The following is a 22,212-nucleotide window of genomic DNA, read 5'->3' as shown; positions in this document are numbered from 1 at the left end:
ACCTTAAAGTGATCAAGCTCTTTTTCTGAAAAAAAAAATGCACTGAAAAGGGCATTCGGCTGAGCATTGCCCTAAAAAAGGCATTTAGCTCTTTTGCTGCCCAGATAAAAAAAAACAACTGAAAAACATACATAAAAACAACAACCTAACACTAAAGCCCAAGATGGTACTAACCAAAGATGATAGTGGCGCTCCATCTTCATCCCGGCGGTGGCCCTTCTTCATCCCGGCCGTAGCCCTTCTTCATCCCGGCGGCGGTCCATCTTCTTATCTTGATCCTGGCGGTGGAAGAGGTGGTGGTGGTGGCGGACTTCATTTACAGAGCTTGAACACGGATAAAAAAACTTTCATTCTATTTGAATTTGAATTTGAACATACAAATCAGCAAATAGGAATGAAAGCTTTTTTTTTTCATTCTATTGGCTGATTTGAAAATTAACAAGCAAATCAGGCAATAGGATTTCAAGGGTACCACTATATAAAAGGGATAATTCACATTCCAAATTCAGTGTGCGGCTGGTGACTGCTTGAAGAGGACCTACGCGTTCAAGCACTGTAGATGAAGATCACTGCCGCTGCCAGGATGAAGATAAGAAGGTGGGCCACCGCTGGGAAGAAGAAGGGCCATCGCCCGGATGAAGATTATGAATACCATCTTGGGCTTTAGTGCTTTAGAGATTTTTAGATTAGGTTTTTTATAATAATAGTACGTTTTTTTTATTTTAAAAGGTAAGATTAGATTATTATTTCTCCAACATAGGTGTGTCCGGTCCACGGCGTCATCCTTACTTGTGGGATATTCTCTTCCCCAACAGGAAATGGCAAAGAGCCCAGCAAAGCTGGTCACATGATCCCTCCTAGGCTCCGCCTACCCCAGTCATTCTCTTTGCCGTTGTACAGGCAACATCTCCACGGAGATGGCTTAGAGTTTTTTAGTGTTTAACTGTAGTTTTTATTATTCAATCAAGAGTTTGTTATTTTAAAATAGTGCTGGTATGTACTATTTACTCAGAAACAGAAAAGAGATGAAGATTTCTGTTTGTATGAGGAAAATGATTTTAGCACCGTAACTAAAATCCATGGCTGTTCCACACAGGACTGTTGAGAGCAATTAACTTCAGTTGGGGGAACAGTGTGCAGTCTCTTACTGCTTGAGGTATGACACATTCTAACAAGACGATGTAATGCTGGAAGCTGTCATTTTCCCTATGGGATCCGGTAAGCCATGTTTATTAAGATAGTAAATAAGGGCTTCACAAGGGCTTATTAAGACTGTAGACTTTTTCTGGGCTAAATCGATTCATTATTAACACATATTTAGCCTTGAGGAATCATTTATTCTGGGTATTTTGATATGATTATATCGGCAGGCACTGTTTTAGACACCTTATTCTTTAGGGGCTTTCCCTAATCATAGTCAGAGCCTCATTTTCGCGCCGGTATGGCGCACTTGTTTTTGAGGACAGCATGGCATGCAGCTGCATGTGTGTGGAGCTCTGATACATAGAAAAGTCTTTCTGAAGGCATCATTTGGTATCGTATTCCCCTTTGGGCTTGGTTGGGTCTCAGCAAAGCAGATTCCAGGGACTGTAAAGGGGTTAAATATAAAAACGGCTCCGGTTCCGTTATTTTAAGGGTTAAAGCTTCCAAATTTGGTGTGCAATACTTTTAAGGCTTTAAGACACTGTGGTGAAATTTTGGTGAATTTTGAACAATTCCTTCATACTTTTTCGCAATTGCAGTAATAAAGTGTGTTTAGTTTAAAATTTAAAGTGACAGTAACGGTTTTATTTTAAAACGTTTTTTGTGCTTTGTTATCAAGTTTATGCCTGTTTAACATGTCTGAACTACCAGATAGATTGTGTTCTGACTGTGGGGAAACCAAGGTTCCTTCTCATTTAACTATATGTTTTTTATGTCATAAAATTTTTTAGTAAAAATGATGCCCAAGATGATTCCTCAAGTGAGGGGAGTAAGCATGGTACTGCATCATCCCCTCCTTCGTCTACACCAGTCTTGCCCATACAGGAGGCCCCTAGTACATCTAGTGCGCCAATACTCCTTACTATGCAACATTTAACGGCTGTAATGGATAATTCTATCAAAAACATTTTAGCCAATATGCCCACTTATCAGCGAAAGCGCGACTGCTCTGTTTTAGAAAATTCTGTAGAGCATGAGAACGCTGATGATATGGTTTCTGAAGGGCCCCTACACCAGTCTGAGGGGGCCAGGGAGGTTTTGTCTTAGGGAGAAATTTCAGATTCAGGAAACATTTCTCAACAAGCTGAACCTGATGTGATTACTTTTAAATTTAAGTTGGAACATCTCCGCGCTCTGCTTAAGGAGGTGTTATCCAATTTGGATGATTGTGATTATCTGGTCATTCCAGAACCACTATGTAAAATGGAAAAGTTCTTAGAGGCCCCGGGGCCCCCCGAAGCTTTTCCTATATCCAAGCGGGTGGCGTACATTGTTAGTAAAGAATGGGACAGGCCCGGTATTCCTTTAGTACCTCCCCCCATATTTAAAAAATTGTTTTCCTATAGTCGACCCCAGAAAGGACTGATGGCAGACAGTCCCCAAGGTCGAGGGGGCGGTTTCTACTCTACACAAGCGCGCCACTATACCCATAGAAGATAGTTGTGCTTTCCAAGATCCTATGGATAAAAAATTAGAAGGTCTGCTAAAAAAGATGTTTGTTCAGCAAGGTTCCCTTCTACAACCAATTGCATGCATTGTCCCTGTCACTGCAGCCGCGTGTTTCTAGTTTGATGAGCTAGGAAAGGCGATTATTAGTAATTCTTCTTCTTATGAGGAGATTATGGACAGAATTCGTGCTCTTAAATTGGCTAATTCTTTCACCCTAGACGCCACCTTGCAATTGGCTAGGTTAGCGGCGAAAAAATTCTGGGTTTGCTATTGTGGCGCAGAGCGCTTTGGTTAAAATCTTGGGCAGCGGATGCGTCTTCCAAGAACAAATTGCTTGACATTCCTTTCAAGGGGAAAACACTCTTTGGCCCTGACTTGAAAGAGATTATCTCTGATATCACTGGGGGCAAGGGCCACGCCCTTCCTCAGGATAGGTCTTTTCAAGACCAAAAATAAACCTAAGTTTCGTCCCTTTCGCAGAAACGGATCAGCCCCAAGGGCTACGTCCTCTAAGCAGGAAGGTAATACTTCTCAAGCCAATCCAGCCTGGAGACCTATGCAAGGCTGGAACAAAGGAAAGCAGGCCAGGAAACCTGCCACTGCTACCAAGACAGCATGAAATGCGGGCCCCCGATCCGGGACCGGATCTGGTGGGGGGCAGACTCTCTCTCTTCGCTCAGGCTTGGGCAAGAGATGTTCTGGATCCTTGGGCGCTAGAAATAGTCTCCCAAGGTTATTCTCTGGAGTTCAAGGGGCTTCCTCCAAGGGGGAGGTTCCACAGGTCTCAGTTGTCTTCAGACCACATAAGAAGACAGGCATTCTTACATTGGGTAGAAGACCTGCTAAAAATGGGAGTGATTCATCCTGTTTCATTAGGAGAACAAGGGATGGGGTTCTACTCCAATCTGTTCATAGTTCCCAAAAAAGAGGGAACGTTCAGACCAATCTTAGATCTCAAGATCTTGAACAAGTTTCTCAAGGTTCCATCGTTCAAGATGGAAACCATTCGAACACTTCTTCCTTCCATCCAGGAAGGTCAATTCATGACCAAGGTGGATTTCAAGGATGCGTATCTACATATTCCTATCCACAAGGAACATCATCGGTACCTAAGGTTTGCATTCCTGGACAAGCATTTCCAGTTCGTGGCGTTTTCTTTCGGATTAGCCACTGCTCCTAGGATTTTCTCATAGGTACTAGGGTCCCTTCTGGCGGTGCTAAGACCAAGGGGCATTGCTGTAGTACCTTACTTGGACGACATTCTGATTCGAGCGTCGTCCCTTCCTCAAGTTAAGGCTCACACGGACATTGTCCTGGCCTTTCTCAGATCTCACGGATGGAAAGTGAACGTGGAAAAGAGTTCTCTATCTCCGTCAACGAGGGTTCCCTTCTTGGGAACTATAATAGACTCCTTAGAAATGAGGATTTTTCTGACAGAAGCCAGAAAAACAAAACTTCTAGACTCTTGTCGGATACTTCATTCCGTTCCTCTTCCTTCCATAGCGCAGTGCATGGAAGTGATAGGTTTGATGGTAGCGGCAATGGACATAGTTCCTTTTGTGCGCATTCATCTAAGACCATTACAACTGTTCATGCTCAGTCAGTGGAATGGGGACTATTCAGACTTGTCTCCGAAGATACAAGTAAATCAGAGGACCAGAGACTCATTCCGTTGGTGGCTGTCCCTGGACAACCTGTCACAAGGGATGACCTTCCGCAGACCAGAGTGGGTCATTGTCACGACAGACGCCAGTCTGATGGGCTGGGGCGCGGTCTGGGGATCCCTGAAAGCTCAGGGTCTTTGGTCTCGGGTAGAATCTCTTCTACCGATAAATATTCTGGAACTGAGAGCGATATTCAATGCTCTCAAAGCTTGGCCTCAGCTAGCGAGGGCCAAGTTCATACATCAACCATCAGGAGGGAACAAGGAGTTCCCTAGCGATGGAAGAAGTGACCAAAATCATTCTATGGGCGGAGTCTCACTCCTGCCACCTGTCTGCTATCCACATCCCAGGAGTGGAAAATTGGGAAGCGGATTTTCTGAGTCGTCAGACATTGCATCCGGGGGAGTGGGAACTCCATCCGGAAATCTTTGCCCAAGTCACTCAACCGTGGGGCATTCCAGACATGGATCTGATGGCCTCTCGTCAGAACTTCAGAGTTCCTTACTACGGGTACAGATCCAGGGATCCCAAGGCGGCTCTAGTGGATGCACTAGTAGCACCTTGGACCTTCAAACTAGCTTATGTGTTCCCGCCGTTTCCTCTCATCCCCAGGCTGGTAGCCAGGATCAATCAGGAGAGGGCGTCGGTGATTTTGATAGCTCCTGCGTGGCCACGCAGGACTTGGTATGCAGATCTGGTGAATATGTCATCGGCTCCACCATGGAAGCTACCTTTGAGACGAGACCTTCTTGTTCTAGGTCCGTTCGACCCACTCCAGCTGACTGCTTGGAGATTGAACGCTTGATCTTATCAAAGCGAGGGTTCTCGGATTCTGTTATTAATACTCTTGTTCAGGCCTGAAAGCCTGTAACCAGAAAAATTACCACATAATTTGGTATATCTGTTGGTGTGAATCTGCAGGATTCCCTTGGGACAAGGTTAAGATTCCTAAGAGTCTATCCTTCCTTCGAGAAGGATTGGAAAAAGGATTATCTGCAAGTTCCTTGATGGGACAGATTTCTGCCTTGTCTGTGTTACTTCACAAAAAGCTGGCAGCTGTGCCAGATGTTCTAGCCTTTGTTCAGGCTCTGGTTAGAATCAAGCCTGTTTACAAAATTTTGACTCCTCCTTGGAGTCTCAACCTAGTTCTTTCAGTTCTTCAGGGGGTTCCGTTTGAACCCTTACATTCCGTTGATATTAAGTTATTATCTTGGAAAGTTTTGTTTTTGGTTGCAATTTCTTCTGCTAGAAGAGTTTCAGAATTATCTGCTCTGCAGTGTTCTTCTCCTTATCTGGTGTTCCATGCAGATAAGGTGGTTTTGCGTACTAAACCTGGTTTTCTTCCAAAAGTTGTTTCTAACAAAAACATTAACCAGGAGATAGTTGTGCCTTCTTTGTGTCCTAATCCAGTTTCAAAGAAGGAACGTTTGTTGCACAACTTGGATGTAGTTCGTGCTCTCAAATTTTACTTAGCAGCTACTAAGGATTTCAGACAAACTTCGTCTTTGTTTGTTGTTTATTCTGGTAAACGGAGAGGTCAAAAAAGCAACTTCTACCTCTCTCTCCTTCTGGATTAAAAGCATTATCCGATTGGCTTATGAGACTGCCGGACGGCAGCCTCCTGAAAGAATCACAGCTCACTCCACTAGGGCTGTGGCTTCCACATGGGCCTTCAAGAACGAGGCTTCTGTTGATCAGATATATAAGGCAGCGACTTGGTCTTCACTGCACACTTTTTCTAAATTTTACAAATTTGATACTTTTGCTTCTTCTGAGGCTATTTTTGGGAGAAAGGTTTTGCAAGCCGTGGTGCCTTCCATTTAGGTGACCTGATTTGCTCCCTCCCTTCATCCGTGTCCTAAAGCTTTGGTATTGGTTCCCACAAGTAAGGATGACGCCGTGGACCGGACACACCTATGTTGGAGAAAACGGAATTTATGTTTGCCTGATAAATTGCTTTCTCCAACGGTGTGTCCGGTCCACGGCCCGCCCTGGTTTTTTTTTTTTTTTTTTTTAAATCAAAGTTTTTTTATTAAGGTATTTAGCACGACATGAATCACATAGAAACATGAATATAAGTTACACCAAAATAAACAAGTCTGAAGGAGATCATGACAACATTCTTATATCAAACATAACATACTGCATTATTAGCCTGACTCAACCAAATATATTACAAATATTGCATTGATACCTTATATTTTTATTTTTTTGTAACGTGTTACTGAAGTACCTTTTTATCACAAGTTACTGCCTATTAGCAAGATACGTTAATCTGGCATATATAGAAAACTTATCTTGGTTGGAGGAAACATTTTTCCCTGAGAGGTACTGTATATTATATTGAATGTACTATTAGCATTAATGAAATAAGTATGAAATAAAGTTATAAATATAAAGAACATAGAGCGGATTAACACCGCAGGAATATTCACCAAAATGGGTGGATAGAGATTAATCTTAGTCATGGGGGGCGGGAGGTGAGAGATGAAAATAAACTACCATTACCTCCTATACTTATAATCTTAGCTAAGAAATATATTTTTGTCTCTGTAAAATATATAATTTCCTAGCTTTAAACAGCAGGTTAATATCTCTAAATGATTCACCAAACTGGGTGAGTACCAATAATAATAAGACTCACCAGGTTGGGTGGAGCGGGATAATCACCAACTTTTCTCTGAAATGACATTAGGTATAGCTGTATACATCATGTTACCATACACACTCTGCACCTAGATTCTAAATGAGCCGTATTATATTTATTGCTTTATATAAGCTGACCCTACATATTAGAATAGCAGCTCTAAATTAGTATCAAGTTAATCCAGACATCTAACCTACAATAGCATAGTTCCCTTTTACAATAGCTTAAGCTTAGATGAGATAAGTACCATAATTGATATATAGTGGCTACATAATGTACAGAGATAAATGGTTAAGCAACCCACTTATCTCAAGCGAGCTCCTGTCTCCCCCGCCGGCTGAGGGAGACCAAGAGTACAGTGGTTTAGCATATGAGAGGTACACACATATCAATATATGTAAATATAACAGTATAGACATATAGGTAACATATAATAATCTATTAACTTTTAAATGGATACCATACACCATCCTATACTAAGTAAGGTGCCAATAGCTATGTAGTCATGTACATTTCTATACACTCTAATATTCAGCATAAATTGTATAGGTTAACCGTCCAAACATAAATCTTCTAACTGACATTAACATAATAAAATCTAACAATCGTCTTAGAATAAACACGAGTGGGGATAATAAAGCTCGATCTGATATAAAATTAGATTTGACTCCCCACAACTAGAATGTAGAATATATGTGGTAAAAGAGAAAAGATAAAAGGGATAACATTTCTTATTCTATATCTCTCTCCATTGTACATACATGAGATATGTTCAAAAGGGCAACAACTTAAGATAAAAGGGAGTAAGATGGGGATTGTGTGGACAGTCTCTGATAACACCAGCTGCCAATGGTAAGTTTTGCCCATATGTTAAAGTTTATCCGATACCAGATTTTCCCAGAGAGTTAGGTGCCTATAGTGGGAACATGTATGTTCCATTAGTGCCTGTGGCTGGAGTTTGTCCGTAGAGAAGCAAGATGAAAGATAAGGGCTTGGGTAAGAAGTTAGAAGCAGACAATCCTTCAATATAACTTTCTCACCTCCATCACAGCCAAAACCCTCAAATCTAGCCAATGCCTAGACGGATCCAATTCTTGTGCTGCACGATGGTCATGTAATCCGGAGCACTCAATAGCAGCATCCACACCAGCTGAGTACCACCCGGTATTGGGACAGGCGACGCTATGTCGCATACCCTTTCAAGGAAGCCATGGTAGGTTGCACTGCCCGGATGTCCAGAGATACCAAAAATGCTGCGGGATTTCAGACACCCGGCATATTCTAATGTGTCCCATCTTGTGACCTCTCGAGAAGATATGCTCTTATAGGATACAGTAGCTTGGAATAGAGCTAGAGGGGCATGGTGAACGGGTAAGGCCAACAATGGCGTCTCCTCACGTGTACTCACAACAACCGAGCACCGTGTCTCCCCGGTTTCTTGCCTCATCTGTATAGATAGCGGGGGGGTAAGATCCGATGACCGACCCATCTCGTAGAGCCTAGAGCACTGCCTGCCTCTGTGTGAGGGAGTTTCTAGACTTTCCTGGCCCGTGTCTGCAAGTGCCGCATAACCCCCGACATGCTGTGTAGGATCCGGGCTCTCAGCAGCGTGGTTTAGCTGCAGTGCCAGGGCTGATAGCAGCGACGTTAGATTGTCTTTCAGGCTTTTATAGTACTGCTCCAGAAGCTGCTGAATATTTTCCTCCCATAATTCTAGGGCTTCCATATCTATAGCGTTGTTGAGATGTAGGTGCTGGTTCCACGTGGAGTAGCTTGAAAGTAGGCATCAATGTTGTGCTCAATAAGTGAAGTATCCTCGGTTTCACATAGTATACAAAGGGTAACAGTAACTTTCTAGCGTAATAGAGGAAGATTTTTGGCTCCTTATGTATTAATTAAATCCAAAAATTACATCTGAGAGCCTGGAGCTGCACAAAAACACGTCTAGCTGTTCCAATGGTTGGCTCCGCCCCCCCCGCCCTGGTTTTTTTAATCAGGTCTGATAATTTATTTTCTTTAACTACAGTCACCACGGTAACATATGGTTTCTCCTATGCAAATATTCCTCCTTAACGTCGGTCGAATGACTGGGGTAGGCGGAGCCTAGGAGGGATCATGTGACCAGCTTTGCTGGGCTCTTTGCCATTTCCTGTTGGGGAAGAGAATATCCCACAAGTAAGGATGACGCCGTGGACCGGACACACCGTTGGAGAAAGCAATTTATCAGGCAAACATAAATTCCGTTTTTTTACTTTCACAGGTAAGTTTTAATTTTTATTAGTCTATTTTGGGTTAACTTAGGGGGTGTTAGGTTAGCGCTGCGGAATCTGTTGGCGCTCTACAAATAACCGATAATAATAAATAATAATAATAAAATAGGGAGTTTAGATGTTAGTGGGTTATCTTGCATTGGGGAGATGGCTGTTTAGGGGTAATAATGTAGTGGGGACTTTGCGGTGGGCTATTTGGCGGTTATGGGGTTGTTAGAAAAAATAATTTAAACAGCCTCTTCCTCAAAAGAGAGAAAAGGGGCTTTTAAATACCTTGGCGCTGCAGATTGCGGCTAAAACTAATAATAAAGAAATATGCTCTGTTATAAGTCAAGGTGCACAAAGTAAAAACTTGGCCTCAGATTGGATAACAATATAAAAAAATATATTTATTTGATACAATGTTTAAAAGCTGATCAGCGGGGAAATGGATTAAAAAATGTAACAAATATTTGCAATATATATTTGCACAAGAAATTACAGTACAAATGACTAAAGTAGGTGAAAACTAAAAATTGAATACACAAAATTGAATACACAAAAGTAAAAACCCCTATCTAAATAAACCAAAAACAAACTAAATAAGTGTAGCATCAAATAAATAAATGAATAACAAAACAAATTAGTTTAGTAGGAAAAGAGGACAAATTGAGCCCTGTGGTAAATCCAGCCGGTGGAAATCACAACGAAGATAGTCGACATCCACAGCTGAAGTTAGATTCGGCAGAGTGGTGCTGGAACGAGAAATTGATCCAGATGAAACAGAGGCAGAAAACCAAAATTAAGGTGTTCACTTTTACTTACACCATGTCTTGGTTTCTGCAGTGGCGATGAAATCCTTTGGGTGGGCTGCAGCAGAGCCAGATAAGTTTTGAAAGCGGTGAAGATTTTCCTTTTTGCGGTCCCGCTCAAGTTTGGAACAAACACAGATGCCGGTCTGTGAACGTGGTGCAGCGTCAATTGGCGTGTAGTGGGAGGAGCAACGCGTTTCAGCCCGATCAGGGCCTTTGTCAAGCTCCAGAAGAGTGTCTGGCAGAGACTTTTAAACCGGGTCAGAAGATGCTTAGATACAAGCCTATACAGGTTTAACTATATTAACCCTAATTATATTAGGGTTAATATAGTTACTATAGTATTTATATTAACTATATTAACTCTATCTAACCCTAACACCCCTAACTAAATTCTTATTAAATTAATCTAATTCATTTATAAACTAAAATATTCCTATTTAAATCTAAATACTTACCTATAAAATAAACCCTAAGATAGCTACAATATAATTAATAATTACATTGTAGCTATGTTAGGGTTAATATTTATTTTACAGGTAAATTGTTAATTATTTTAACTAGGTATAATAGATATTAAATAGTTATCAACTATTTAATATCTACCTAGTTAAAATAATTACCCAATTACCTGTCAAATAAATCCTAAACTAAGTTACAAATACACCTACACTATCAATAAATTTAATAAACTACAAACATCTATCTAAAAATACAATTAAATTAACTAAACTAAATTACAAAAAAAAACAAACACTAAATTACAAAAAATAAAAAAAAGATTACAAGATATTTAAGCTAATTACACCTATTCTAAGCCCCCTAATAAAATAATAAACCCCCAAAATAAAAAAAATTCCCTGCCCTATTCTAAATTCAACAAATTTCAAAGCTCTTTACCTTACCAGCCCTTAAAAGGGCCTTTTGTGGGGCATGCCCCAAAGAATTCAGCTCTTTTGCATACAACAAATACAATACCCCCCCCCATTACAACCCACCACCCACATACCCCTATTCTAAAACCACCCAAACCCCCCTTAAAAAAGCCTAACACTACCCCCCTGAAGATCTCCCTACCTTGTCTTCACCACACCGGGCCGAACTCCTGATCCGATCCGGGCGATGTCTTCCTCCAAGCGGCAAAGAAGAATTCTTCCTCCGGCGATGTCATCCTCCAAGCGGCAAAGAAGAATTCTTCCTCCGGCTACGTCTTCCTCCAAGCGGCAGCAAAGTCTTCATTCTTCCGGCGGCATCTTCAATCTTCTTTCTTCGCTCCGCCGCCGCGGAGCATCCATCCCGGCCGACTGCTGAACTTGGAATGAGGTACCTTTAAATGACGTCATCCAAGATGGCGTCCGCCGAATTCCGATTGGCTGATAGGATTCTATCAGCCAATCGGAAATTAAGTTAGAAAAATCTGATTGGCTGATTGAATCAGCCAATCAGATTCAAGTTCAATCCGATTGGCTGATCCAATCAGCCAATCAGATTGAGCTCGCATTCTATTGGCTGTTCGGATCAGCCAATAGAATGCGAGCTCAATCTGATTGGCTGTTCGGATCAGCCAATAGAATGCGAGCTCAATCTGATTGGCTGTTCGGATCAGCCAATCGGATTGAACTTGAATCTGATTGGCTGATTCAATCAGCCAATCAGATTTTTCTAACTTAATTCCTATTGGCTGATAGAATCCTATCAGCCAATCGGAATTCGGCGGACGCCATCTTGGATGACGTCATTTAAATGTACCTCATTCCAAGTTCAGCAGTCGGCCGGGATGGATGCTCCGCGGCGGCGGAGCGAAGAAAGAAGATTGAAGATGCCGCCGGAAGAATGAAGACTTTGCTGCCGCTTGGAGGAAGACGTCGCCGGAGGAAGAATTCTTCTTTGCCGCTTGGAGAATGACATCGCCGGAGGAAGAATTCTTCTTTGCCGCTTGGAGGAAGACATCGCCCGGATCGGATCAGGAGTTTGGCCCGGTGTGGTGAAGACAAGGTAGGGAGATCTTCAGGGGGGTAGTGTTAGGCTTTTTTAAGGGGGGTTTGGGTGGTTTTAGAATAGGGGTATGTGGGTGGTGGGTTGTAATGGGGGGGGTATTGTATTTGTTGTATGCAAAAGAGCTGAATTCTTTGGGGCATGCCCCACAAAAGGCCCTTTTAAGGGCTGGTAAGGTAAAGAGCTTTGAAATTTGTTGAATTTAGAATAGGGCAGGGAATTTTTTTTATTTTGGGGGTTTATTATTTTATTAGGGGGCTTAGAATAGGTGTAATTAGCTTAAATATCTTGTAATCTTTTTTTTATTTTTTGTAATTTAGTGTTTGTTTTTTTTTGTAATTTAGTTTAGTTAATTTAATTGTATTTTTAGATAGATGTTTGTAGTTTATTAAATTTATTGATAGTGTAGGTGTATTTGTAACTTAGTTTAGGATTTATTTTACAGGTAATTGGGTAATTATTTTAACTAGGTAGATATTAAATAGTTAATAACTATTTAATATCTATTATACCTAGTTAAAATAATTAACAATTTACCTGTAAAATAAATATTAACCCTAACATAGCTACAATGTAATTATTAATTATATTGTAGCTATCTTAGGGTTTATTTTATAGGTAAGTATTTAGATTTAAATAGGAATATTTTAGTTTATAAATGAATTAGATTAATTTAATAAGAATTTAGTTAGGGGTGTTAGGGTTAGATAGAGTTAATATAGTTAATATAAATACTATAGTAACTATATTAACTATATTAACCCTAATATAATTAGGGTTAATATAGTTAATATATATAATGTAATAACTATATTAACTATAATATACTTAGGGTTAATATAGATAATATAGCTGGCGGCGGGGTAGGTAGATTAAATTAGGGGTTAATCATTTTAATAGAGATGGCGGCGGTGTAAGGGGCTTACATTAGGGGTTAATAATATTAATATAGCTGGCGGCGGTATAGGGGGATTAGATTAGGGGTTAATAATTTTTATATAGGTGGCGGCGGTGTAAGGGGTCAGATTAGGGGATAGATAAGGTAGATGGCGGCGGTTTTAGAGGCTCACAGTAGGGGGTTAGTTTATGTAGATGGCGGCGGGGTCCGGGAGCGGCGGTTTAGGGGGTAATAACTTTATTAGGGATTTCGGGGGGGGGGGATCGCGGTTGACAGGGAGATAGACATTGCGCATGCGTTAGGTATTAGGTTTATTTTCTAGTTAGTTTAGGGAGTTACGGGGCTCCAATAGTCAGCGTAAGGCTTCTTACGGCTGCTTTTTGTGGCGAGGTGAAAATGGAGTAAGTTTTCTCCATTTTCGCCACGTAAGTCCTTACGCTGCATATTGGATACCAAACTGCGCGGGTTTGGTATACCTGCCTATGGCCCAAAAAACTGTGGGCGACGGCAGAAATATACGGGCGTAACTTCTAGGTTACGCCGTATATGTGATACCAAACCCGCGCAAATATTGGCGTTGCCGGCTTTTGCGGGCGACGATTTATATCGGATCGACCCCTTGTACTGTAATTTCTTGTGCAAATATATATTGCAAATATTTGTTACATTTTTTAATCCATTTCCCCGCTGATCAGCTTTTAAACATTGTATCAAATAAATATATTTTTTTATATTGTTATCCAATCTGAGGCCAAGTTTTTACTTTGTGCACCTTGACTTATAACAGAGCATATTTCTTTATTATTAGTTTTAGCCGCAATCTGCAGCGCCAAGGTATTTAAAAGCCCCTTTTCTCTCTTTTGAGGAAGAGGCTGTTTAAATTATTTTTTCTGGTAGTTATTTGGAGATAAGGGTTTCTCCTGTTTTCCTTGGTTTACTAATTACCTTTCCCAGCGCAGGGTTACACTACTCACTTGTCTCGTTATGGGGTTGTTACAGTAGGGGCTTATGGTGATCAGTTTTGCGCGTGAGTAGGGTTTTAGGGTTTTTTTCCACTTTTTTTTCTCCATTAACTTTTATGGGGGAATAGTTTACGGCCCGCACAATAGTGTAAGTTCGGCTTTTTGTGCTTGTCAGGCTAGCACTGGAGCGTTAACTTTGTAATTTAATAATTTCGTAATACCAGCGCATCCGACGAGCGCATAAGTCTTACTACTAGCGCTCCACTTGTAATCTAGCCAGAAATAAAAAAAATAAAAAAAAGGTAAAACATTATGGGCCAGATTACAAGTGGAGTGCTAATTAATACTCCCGCTCGAGCATTAACTGCACTAGAAGTAGGCAACGCCTGGTTTCACTCGTATTATGAGTTTAAATAAAAATGTTTTGGCTCACACGCTAACCCAACGAGCAAAAAAAGCTGAATATTGTGTATGCATTCACGTATTCCCCCATGGAAGTCATGTGGAGCAAAAAAGTTTAGAAAAAAACACCCTATTCGCACGCAAACCTGATAGCATATTCTTAAGTGCGCTAACCCGATATGAAAATATTAATATTTCACATTCCAATGTTCTTCACATAGGAGAATATTTATTCATAAATAAATATTTCTACCTATATCTGATGGTTTTATTTATACAGATATATATAGGAATATCTATTTATAAATACATAGAACACATTCTGCTATGTGCAGAACATTAGAGTGTGAAATATTTACAGTAAATACGTAGTTAAAACCTTTATTAAAAATGAATATTGCATAAATATGATTATTCATGTTTTCGTCTACTTGATAGCAAATGGCTCCAATGCACTTATATATATATGTCTATATATGTATACATATTTATTTATGTGTTTATATGTGTATATAATATGTCTGTAAATACATTTATACACATAAATACATATTTACACATACAGTACATATACATATTTATTTATGTGTTTATATGTGTATATATGTCTGTAAATACATTTATACACATTTATACACATAAATACATATTTAGACATACAGTACATATACTGTACATATTTATTTATGTGTTTATATGTGTATATATGTCTGTAAATACATTTATACACATAAATACATATTTACACATACAGTACATATACTGTACATATTTATTTATGTGTATATATGTCTGTAAATATATTTATACACATTTATACACATAAATACATATTTACACATACAGTACATATACTGTGCATATTTATTTATGTGTTTATATGTGTATATAATATGTCTGTAAATACATTTATACACATAAATACATATTTACACATACAGTACATATACATATTTATTTATGTGTTTATATGTGTATATATGTCTGTAAATATATTTATACACATTTATACACATAAATACATATTTACACATACAGTACATATACTGTACATATTTATTTATGTGTTTATATGTGTATATATGTCTGTAAATACATTTATACACATTTATACACATAAATACATATTTACACATACAGTACATATACTGTACATATTTATTTATGTGTTTATATGTGTATATATGTCTGTAAATACATTTATACACATTTATACACATAAATACATATTTACACATACAGTACATATACTGTACATATTTAGAGATGTTAAAGCCCTTTGCCTTTTTTTCTAACACCTGAGACCTCATATGCTTGAGCCCTTATAACTTTTTTGTGTTCAATATTTTTTTTTAATATCATGAGTGTAACTGTACGTTGTAATGTATTTTTGATGTGTTTGTGAGACTTTCTTGTTAACCAGAGGACACAATAATAATTTTAGCATAAATCGTAATTGCGCTCAAGCGGTCACATTTACTTTCAACTCGTAATACCAGCGGTAAGCTTGACGATAAACCCCTTATCATTTGCGTGCAAACGTTTGTGCTCTACTTGTAATCTGGTCCTATATGTATATATATCTAATGTAGATCAATAAAATACCCCATGGATGTATATCTTATATACGAATTTACCAGCTTGCACATTTTATTTTGTTGTCACATTAAACTTTCCTAGATTTGATCAAATCTGTTTAATAATAGTAGTGTTTTGACTCTAGCGGACTTCTGACAGACAGATACATGTGGAGCGATGCATCCGGATTACAGGAATGTACAAAAGCAAATACAAAACCACCCTCTCCTCATTGGTCATGGGTAAGTTAGCTTGTTTATACTACAGAAAAAATGTTACATTTTCCTTTTTAAAGGAATATTAAAGTAAAAAATGAACTTTCATGATTCAGATAGAGTATTTAATTATAAACAAATGCCTAATTCACTTCCATTATCTAAATGTGCACATTCTTTGAATATGCACAGTAACTGAGACACCACCTCCTACTGAGCATGTGCAAGAATTCACAGTGTTTAAACGTACAGTATATGCATTTTGTAATTGGCTGATGGCTGTCACATGATTTAGGGGAAAGAAAATTGAACTAACTTTGAAATTTGTCAGAAACAAATCTACTACTCATTTGAAACTCATTTGAAATTCAGATTAAGTGATATTGCATTGTATTTTAATCATGCATTTGTTGATTATGCTATTCTACTTGATTTAATGGTCCTTTAACGCATTAGTAGATAACGACTAACGGAGTAAGCACGCATGCGGGAGCGTTAAATACCACTCCACTTGTACTCTGGCCCATGATATGCTATTATAGTCTTAAAGCCTGTGTACACGGGGCCAAAATGTGTAAGGCCAGGTATGTTCCCATCTCCCTCATCCCCCCTCCCTGCTGCTGTGAACATTTTTTTTCTTTTTTTAGTGTAGCGGTCCCACCCGCTCCCGCCCCCCTCCAGTGATGGGCCACCCACCCGCCTCCCTCCTAACCCTCCCACGCCACCAACGATCAGCACCACCGGGGCCTGATGCAGAGTGGGACAAAGAGCTTTGGTAACTCTGCAAGTATATTTTTGCACTGCCCCACTTGTAGGACATGCAGAAATAACGCAATCTCGCTACTTTAAGCGAGATTGCGGCAGAGAGGCAGTCTCTACTGCGCATGCGCATTGTCTTGTGCTCAGCCTGCGGTCACTGATCCTTACGGCCTGGTATGTTTGTCTCGCACTGCAGTCTCTACTGCGCATGACTGCATTGGACAAACATACCTGGCCTTTTATAATATAGGATTGTAAGTTAGAGTCAGTAGTGTTGTATTGGGACCTTAGGTGTCGTCTGCGTTTTGTAAAGCTTCTGTAGATAGGAGAGCACTATCCTGTTTTAAAAGGATATGCTTGCTTGCAGCTCTGAAGTGCAAACTTACCTGTGTTTGTTAACCTCTTTGCAGTGGTTAAACACAGCGCACAAGGGGCTTGCTAAAGTTAGCGAGGGTCACAAATAAGCAATATCGAAACTGTGCTCACCTGCCCACTTTAAATATTTACTTCCAGTGGTGTTAGTGCATGCTTGAAAATATATTTAGCGCGTCACTTGTAATCTGGCCCATAATTATCTAGGGTAACTAATAAAATAAATAATCTAATGAAATTAGGAATTGCACAGAATGTCATACATTTTAGAAATACGATTGTTTGAAGTGTATATATACTGTGTGTATATATATTTATATATATACACACTTTAAACAATTGTATTTCTAAAATGCCCCAGTTAAAAAAAGCCCCCAACAAACTCAGACTTTCCTGCAGTAGGTAATTTATGAAGAATAACAACTTGATCTGTAAATAACATTCTCTTCTTCTAAGATAAATACTAAATTAACACCTTGTGTTCATGCTATATAGGTCGGACATTTACTAAAATAAAAGTGTATACTGTTTGAGACGGTTGCACACATAGTTAACTTGGATTAGAGCAGGAAATGAAGTGAGGCAATTACATGGACTTGGTAAACTGGTTCAGTTAGTCTCTGTGTTTTACACCAGTGTGCACAGCAAGGTATACAGCTGCAAGTGGAAATATCCGCTACAAATATGGACGAGATGCACAGAATATAAAGACAGATAAAATAAAATAGTATATGTAATATAGACAACAGTAAACACAGATGTAACCTCTATACTACTGCAATACCAACCACTTCTGATCCAGTTATAAACCCCCAACCACTAAGACCCCCAGTGCTATTAGACCCTAATCCATCACCAGTGCTGGGTGATATTATAAAAACCTTTAAGTATATTAAGAGGCTTAATAAAGCTGAGACTGTGAGCATTTATAAGAAAAAGAGAAACACCGGAACACGGGGTCATGATAGTAATTTGCAGAAGTCTGCGTTACGCTAAAAGGTAGTTGATTCATGGAATAAACGTACATTATTGGGGGTAAAGACAAACACTGCGGGAAACTTTACGAATGTTTGGGATAAGCATCAGGCTATCCCACACACTAATTCAGCTTACACTTTATAGGATATTTGGCCAGACGTATTGGGCCTGTGGTTCTTATCTTCCGTTAAATCTATATTTAACCATTAGATTATAAAATGTTTATGAAAATGCACTTTATTCTATAAACAGCGGTAGGGTAATATTTATTTAGACTCTAAATACACATAACATTTAGAGACTATGAGGTCTATTTATCAATGTGCGGGACGGACATGATATGATGTAGCGTATCATGTCCGCTGCACATCGATAAATGCCGACCGCATACGTGGTCGGCATTTATCATTACACCAGCAGTTCTTGTGAACTGCTTGTGCAATGCCGCCCCCTGCAGATTTGCTAATCTCACTAGTTTTACTGATTAAAGGATTACTTTCTGTTATAATTTTTAAGCTAAACAACTAACATATTAAAGTTAATAAACATTAATTAAAACCTACTGACCTATATTTTCTCCAAAACGAAGTTTCATAACGTTCTAAAAGTTATATCTTTTATTCGCCGATGATGTCACGTTATCCTGCCCACTATTTTCAGCACTGTGTGTTCAAAATACTTAAACCAATAACTTTGTGTTTAAAGCGCCATTTTGAAACCTAGGTATTGTAAACGGATTGGTACAGAGCAAAGGATACCCACAGAGTGGGTTTGGAAAACAATTAAATTTGCAGACAAGATTTCTGATATACAGTAGAGATATGTTAATGAAATGCTATTGATAAAAAGCGTATTTGGGGTAGTTAGTTAGTAACAGGCATAGAAAATATTTACTTACAGTGACCCTTTAAAGTAAACTATATGGTGTATTAAGAGGGACAGATTGTTTGAAAATGGACATCACAATGAATACAAATGTTATGTCCTAAACCATTTGTTATTACATTTTCATTAAAATAAGTCACATTAAAGGGACAGTAAAGTCAAAATAGAAGTTTTGGGGATTTGTGGGTGTGACCTTGGTGGGAGGGCAAGTCTGTGCATGTGATTGGGTGTGGCCAGCCACGTCATGGGTGTGATTTGGCGTGGCTGAACAGAGTGGCCGTGTTACAGGCATGGTTGGATGGAGTTGCCTCAGTGCTTGGGCAGAGTGGTGGGGGTGGGAAGCCACCGTTGGGGGGCCACAAGGATTGGCAGCCATTATGCTGGGCTGTGGCTAGTATCCCAGGGGCGCCACTGCTTTAAATTTGTTGGGTTCCCTTGCCTATTGTAAAATCTCATTATCTAAATGAAATGTGTGTTACAAACTCAAACAATGATGTATGTTGCTTCCCAGTTCAGTATTGGTGAGTCCAACTCAATGTATCCTTATCTGCATACAGCTCTATACACTGCCATACAACTCATACTAACCTCTCCTTTTGTCATCTTCTTGAACCCCATCTAGCATACAAGCCTACAAGCCCTGCTGTCCTGTAGGTCACCGTCACGTTAGGCGCTCTACAACTCTACCCATTTGATTCATATAAATTATACCTTTGTAAATTATACCTATATTTATAGCACTGCGCAATCTGTTGGCGCTCTACATATAAATAATAATAATTGCTGTACAGGTTACACAGATGAAGAAACAGTATCTTTAGAATTATTTACTTGAGAAAAAAATCTATAGAATTGGTCCCTTATAGACCAATTAGTAAAAAGGCACGTTACATATATCTTGAGAATTTAGTGGAGAAAATAAAATCTATTTATCTTCATAATCCAAGAACACTAATTAGTAGACTAGTAGACCAGGCCAGGGTTACACATTAATTGTTTCAGTCTATGCATTGAGCTGTGAAAATATAAAATAAATCATCATACGCATGCGCTGTCTTTATTGTTTTTTTGTAGGTCTCTGATTGGTTTGTAGACTTTCATGTGACTGGCGGAACTGATAGGGAGGGGTGGCAGTTTGCAACAGACTTCCCAACGTAAGTACAAAAATAATATAATGTCTATTATTAAAAGATTATAAAGGAGCTCTGGGAAAGTTATAGGCACCCCCAAACAGTAAAGGTCCCAGATGCCCTGAATGTGGAGTATAGTGATTATTTTATATTACCCAGGGCAAGTCAAAGGAAGGAAAGTAGGTTTCAGGGAATACAAATGTAATAGTGTCCCTGGCACCATTTATATATAGCTTTGTGGTTAAAGTTTTTCTGCCCAAAAAGGTATGTTCTAGAAAGCAAAAACATGACAGGCTGGCACGGAGGTAAAGGGCCAATCAGTTTAGTCACAGAATCGCCAAAACCCAGTAAAATCAATCCATATGGTAGGAGGCAAGGTCTTACGCGTTTCGGCTAAGCATTGCTTTACTCATAGACCTGTGAAACCCAACTTAAAAACAACCCTCTCTTGTTTATTTTATTATTTTGAATTAAAGGGACATAAAACCCAATTTTTTCTTTCATCATCAGATAGAGAATACAATTTTTAAAAAGTTTCCAATTTATTTCTATTATCAAACTTGCTTTTCTTCTTATGTTAGTCTTTGTTAAAGAGATATCTAGGTCGGTAGCGTGCACATGCCTGAAGCACTACATGACAGAAAAAAGGGCTGTCATCTAGTGCTCTTGCTAATGTATAACGTTGTTGCAAAACTGCTCCCGTATAGTACTGCAGGCACGTGCACACTCCTGAGCTTACATTATTGCTATTCAAGAAAGGATAACAAGAAAACGAAGAAAACTGCTAAGAGAAGTCAAATGGAAAGATGTTTAAAATTGTATGTTTTACCTGAATCACAAAATAACATTTTTGGGGTTTTTAAAGAAGAAGGAACAGGGGTGCGTGGCTAGGCAGCGGCCATGAAAGGTCGCAATATCTGTTGCTCCTAAAGGGATCTGCTCAATCCGCCGATTAATGCAGTACATCTGCAAAATCTACACTCATTCACATCATTTATGACTAGATGAAGGACAGCAGTGCTGAACTAGACTAACTTTGCAGAATTTATGATCTATAGGACCCAGATCTGGCCCGTTGAGTTCCAAGGCGGCGGCCTTTCTACAGGACTTCAACACCCCCCCCCCCAGTAAACTGGGGTATAGCAGTCAGTGTTCGACTGCCTAATTTCTTTAACAAGGGGAACCATCTTTCAAGATACCTAATATACCTGCAAGCCTGTATAGGAAATGGACTAGTTGGTAAAGAGCTAAAACAACGGAGGGGGGGGGGAAAAATATAAATAAAAAATGGAAGCCCTGGATAAATGGGAAAGGACTGTGACGCAGCTCATAGAGGAACACTATAGGAGCCTGGAGGCTGAGCTACGAAGACTTTTCATGGGCCCGGCAGTAACAGTGGTCTCTCCGAGTGTATATAGAGAAAGGACTACACCTTCCGGGCTGTGGAAGGTGGAAACTACTAGCTCCGGTGGAAATAAAGGCACCCAGCGACAGTACTTAATAACCACTGAAGCCCGACCTGACCGTGTGCTAGAAAAGGAGGAAGCTGAGGACCAGACTCGGAACCGCTCTATATCCATATTGTCTGACAACTTTGAGTTACTAACCCTTAATTGCCCGTCCACAGCTGGGTCCGGAACTGGAGGTGAGATGGGCAAGGACTCCCTGACTGCTCAAGAGACTCTGGGTCATGCGGCAGCAAGACGCTATACCTCCGTGAGCCTTCCGCAGGACTTAGAGACCCGGAGAGGGCCCCGCTTGAGATGTGCTTCGGTAGAGCAAGTACAGGCTCAGATTAGACCTGCATCTGCGGTATATAATTGCCATAGCCTGGCTCATCATCATAGATCACCCATTGTCGCCACCGGAACTGGAGAGGGGAAAGGTGGAGAGATCTCAGCATCCCAAAACACCCTGGGCAACGCAGCAGCGGGACACTTACAAACGATAGGTACTTGGAGCTTGCACTCCTTATGCCCCGGACTGTACAACAAACTAGGTCTTCCACAAGATA

General features: G+C 39.7%; 1 protein-coding gene across 2 annotated transcripts in view; it reads left to right on the top strand.

Annotated features, from left to right (window-relative positions):
• TECPR1 (tectonin beta-propeller repeat containing 1) overlaps positions 1 to 22,212 on the top strand; it is a 219,312-nt gene that overhangs the window by 147,702 nt on the left and 49,398 nt on the right. For both annotated transcript variants that reach the window (XM_053694717.1, XM_053694716.1), the window contains 2 exons: positions 16,005 to 16,101; positions 20,143 to 20,222. In XM_053694717.1, coding sequence (XP_053550692.1) covers positions 16,005 to 16,101; positions 20,143 to 20,222 — 177 coding nt within the window. The remainder of the gene's footprint in view (positions 1 to 16,004; positions 16,102 to 20,142; positions 20,223 to 22,212) is intronic.

This window comes from Bombina bombina, chromosome 11 (genome assembly GCF_027579735.1).
Source record: "Bombina bombina isolate aBomBom1 chromosome 11, aBomBom1.pri, whole genome shotgun sequence".
NCBI classification, from domain to species: domain Eukaryota; kingdom Metazoa; phylum Chordata; class Amphibia; order Anura; family Bombinatoridae; genus Bombina; species Bombina bombina.
This window is presented reverse-complemented; position numbering and strand designations above follow the sequence as displayed.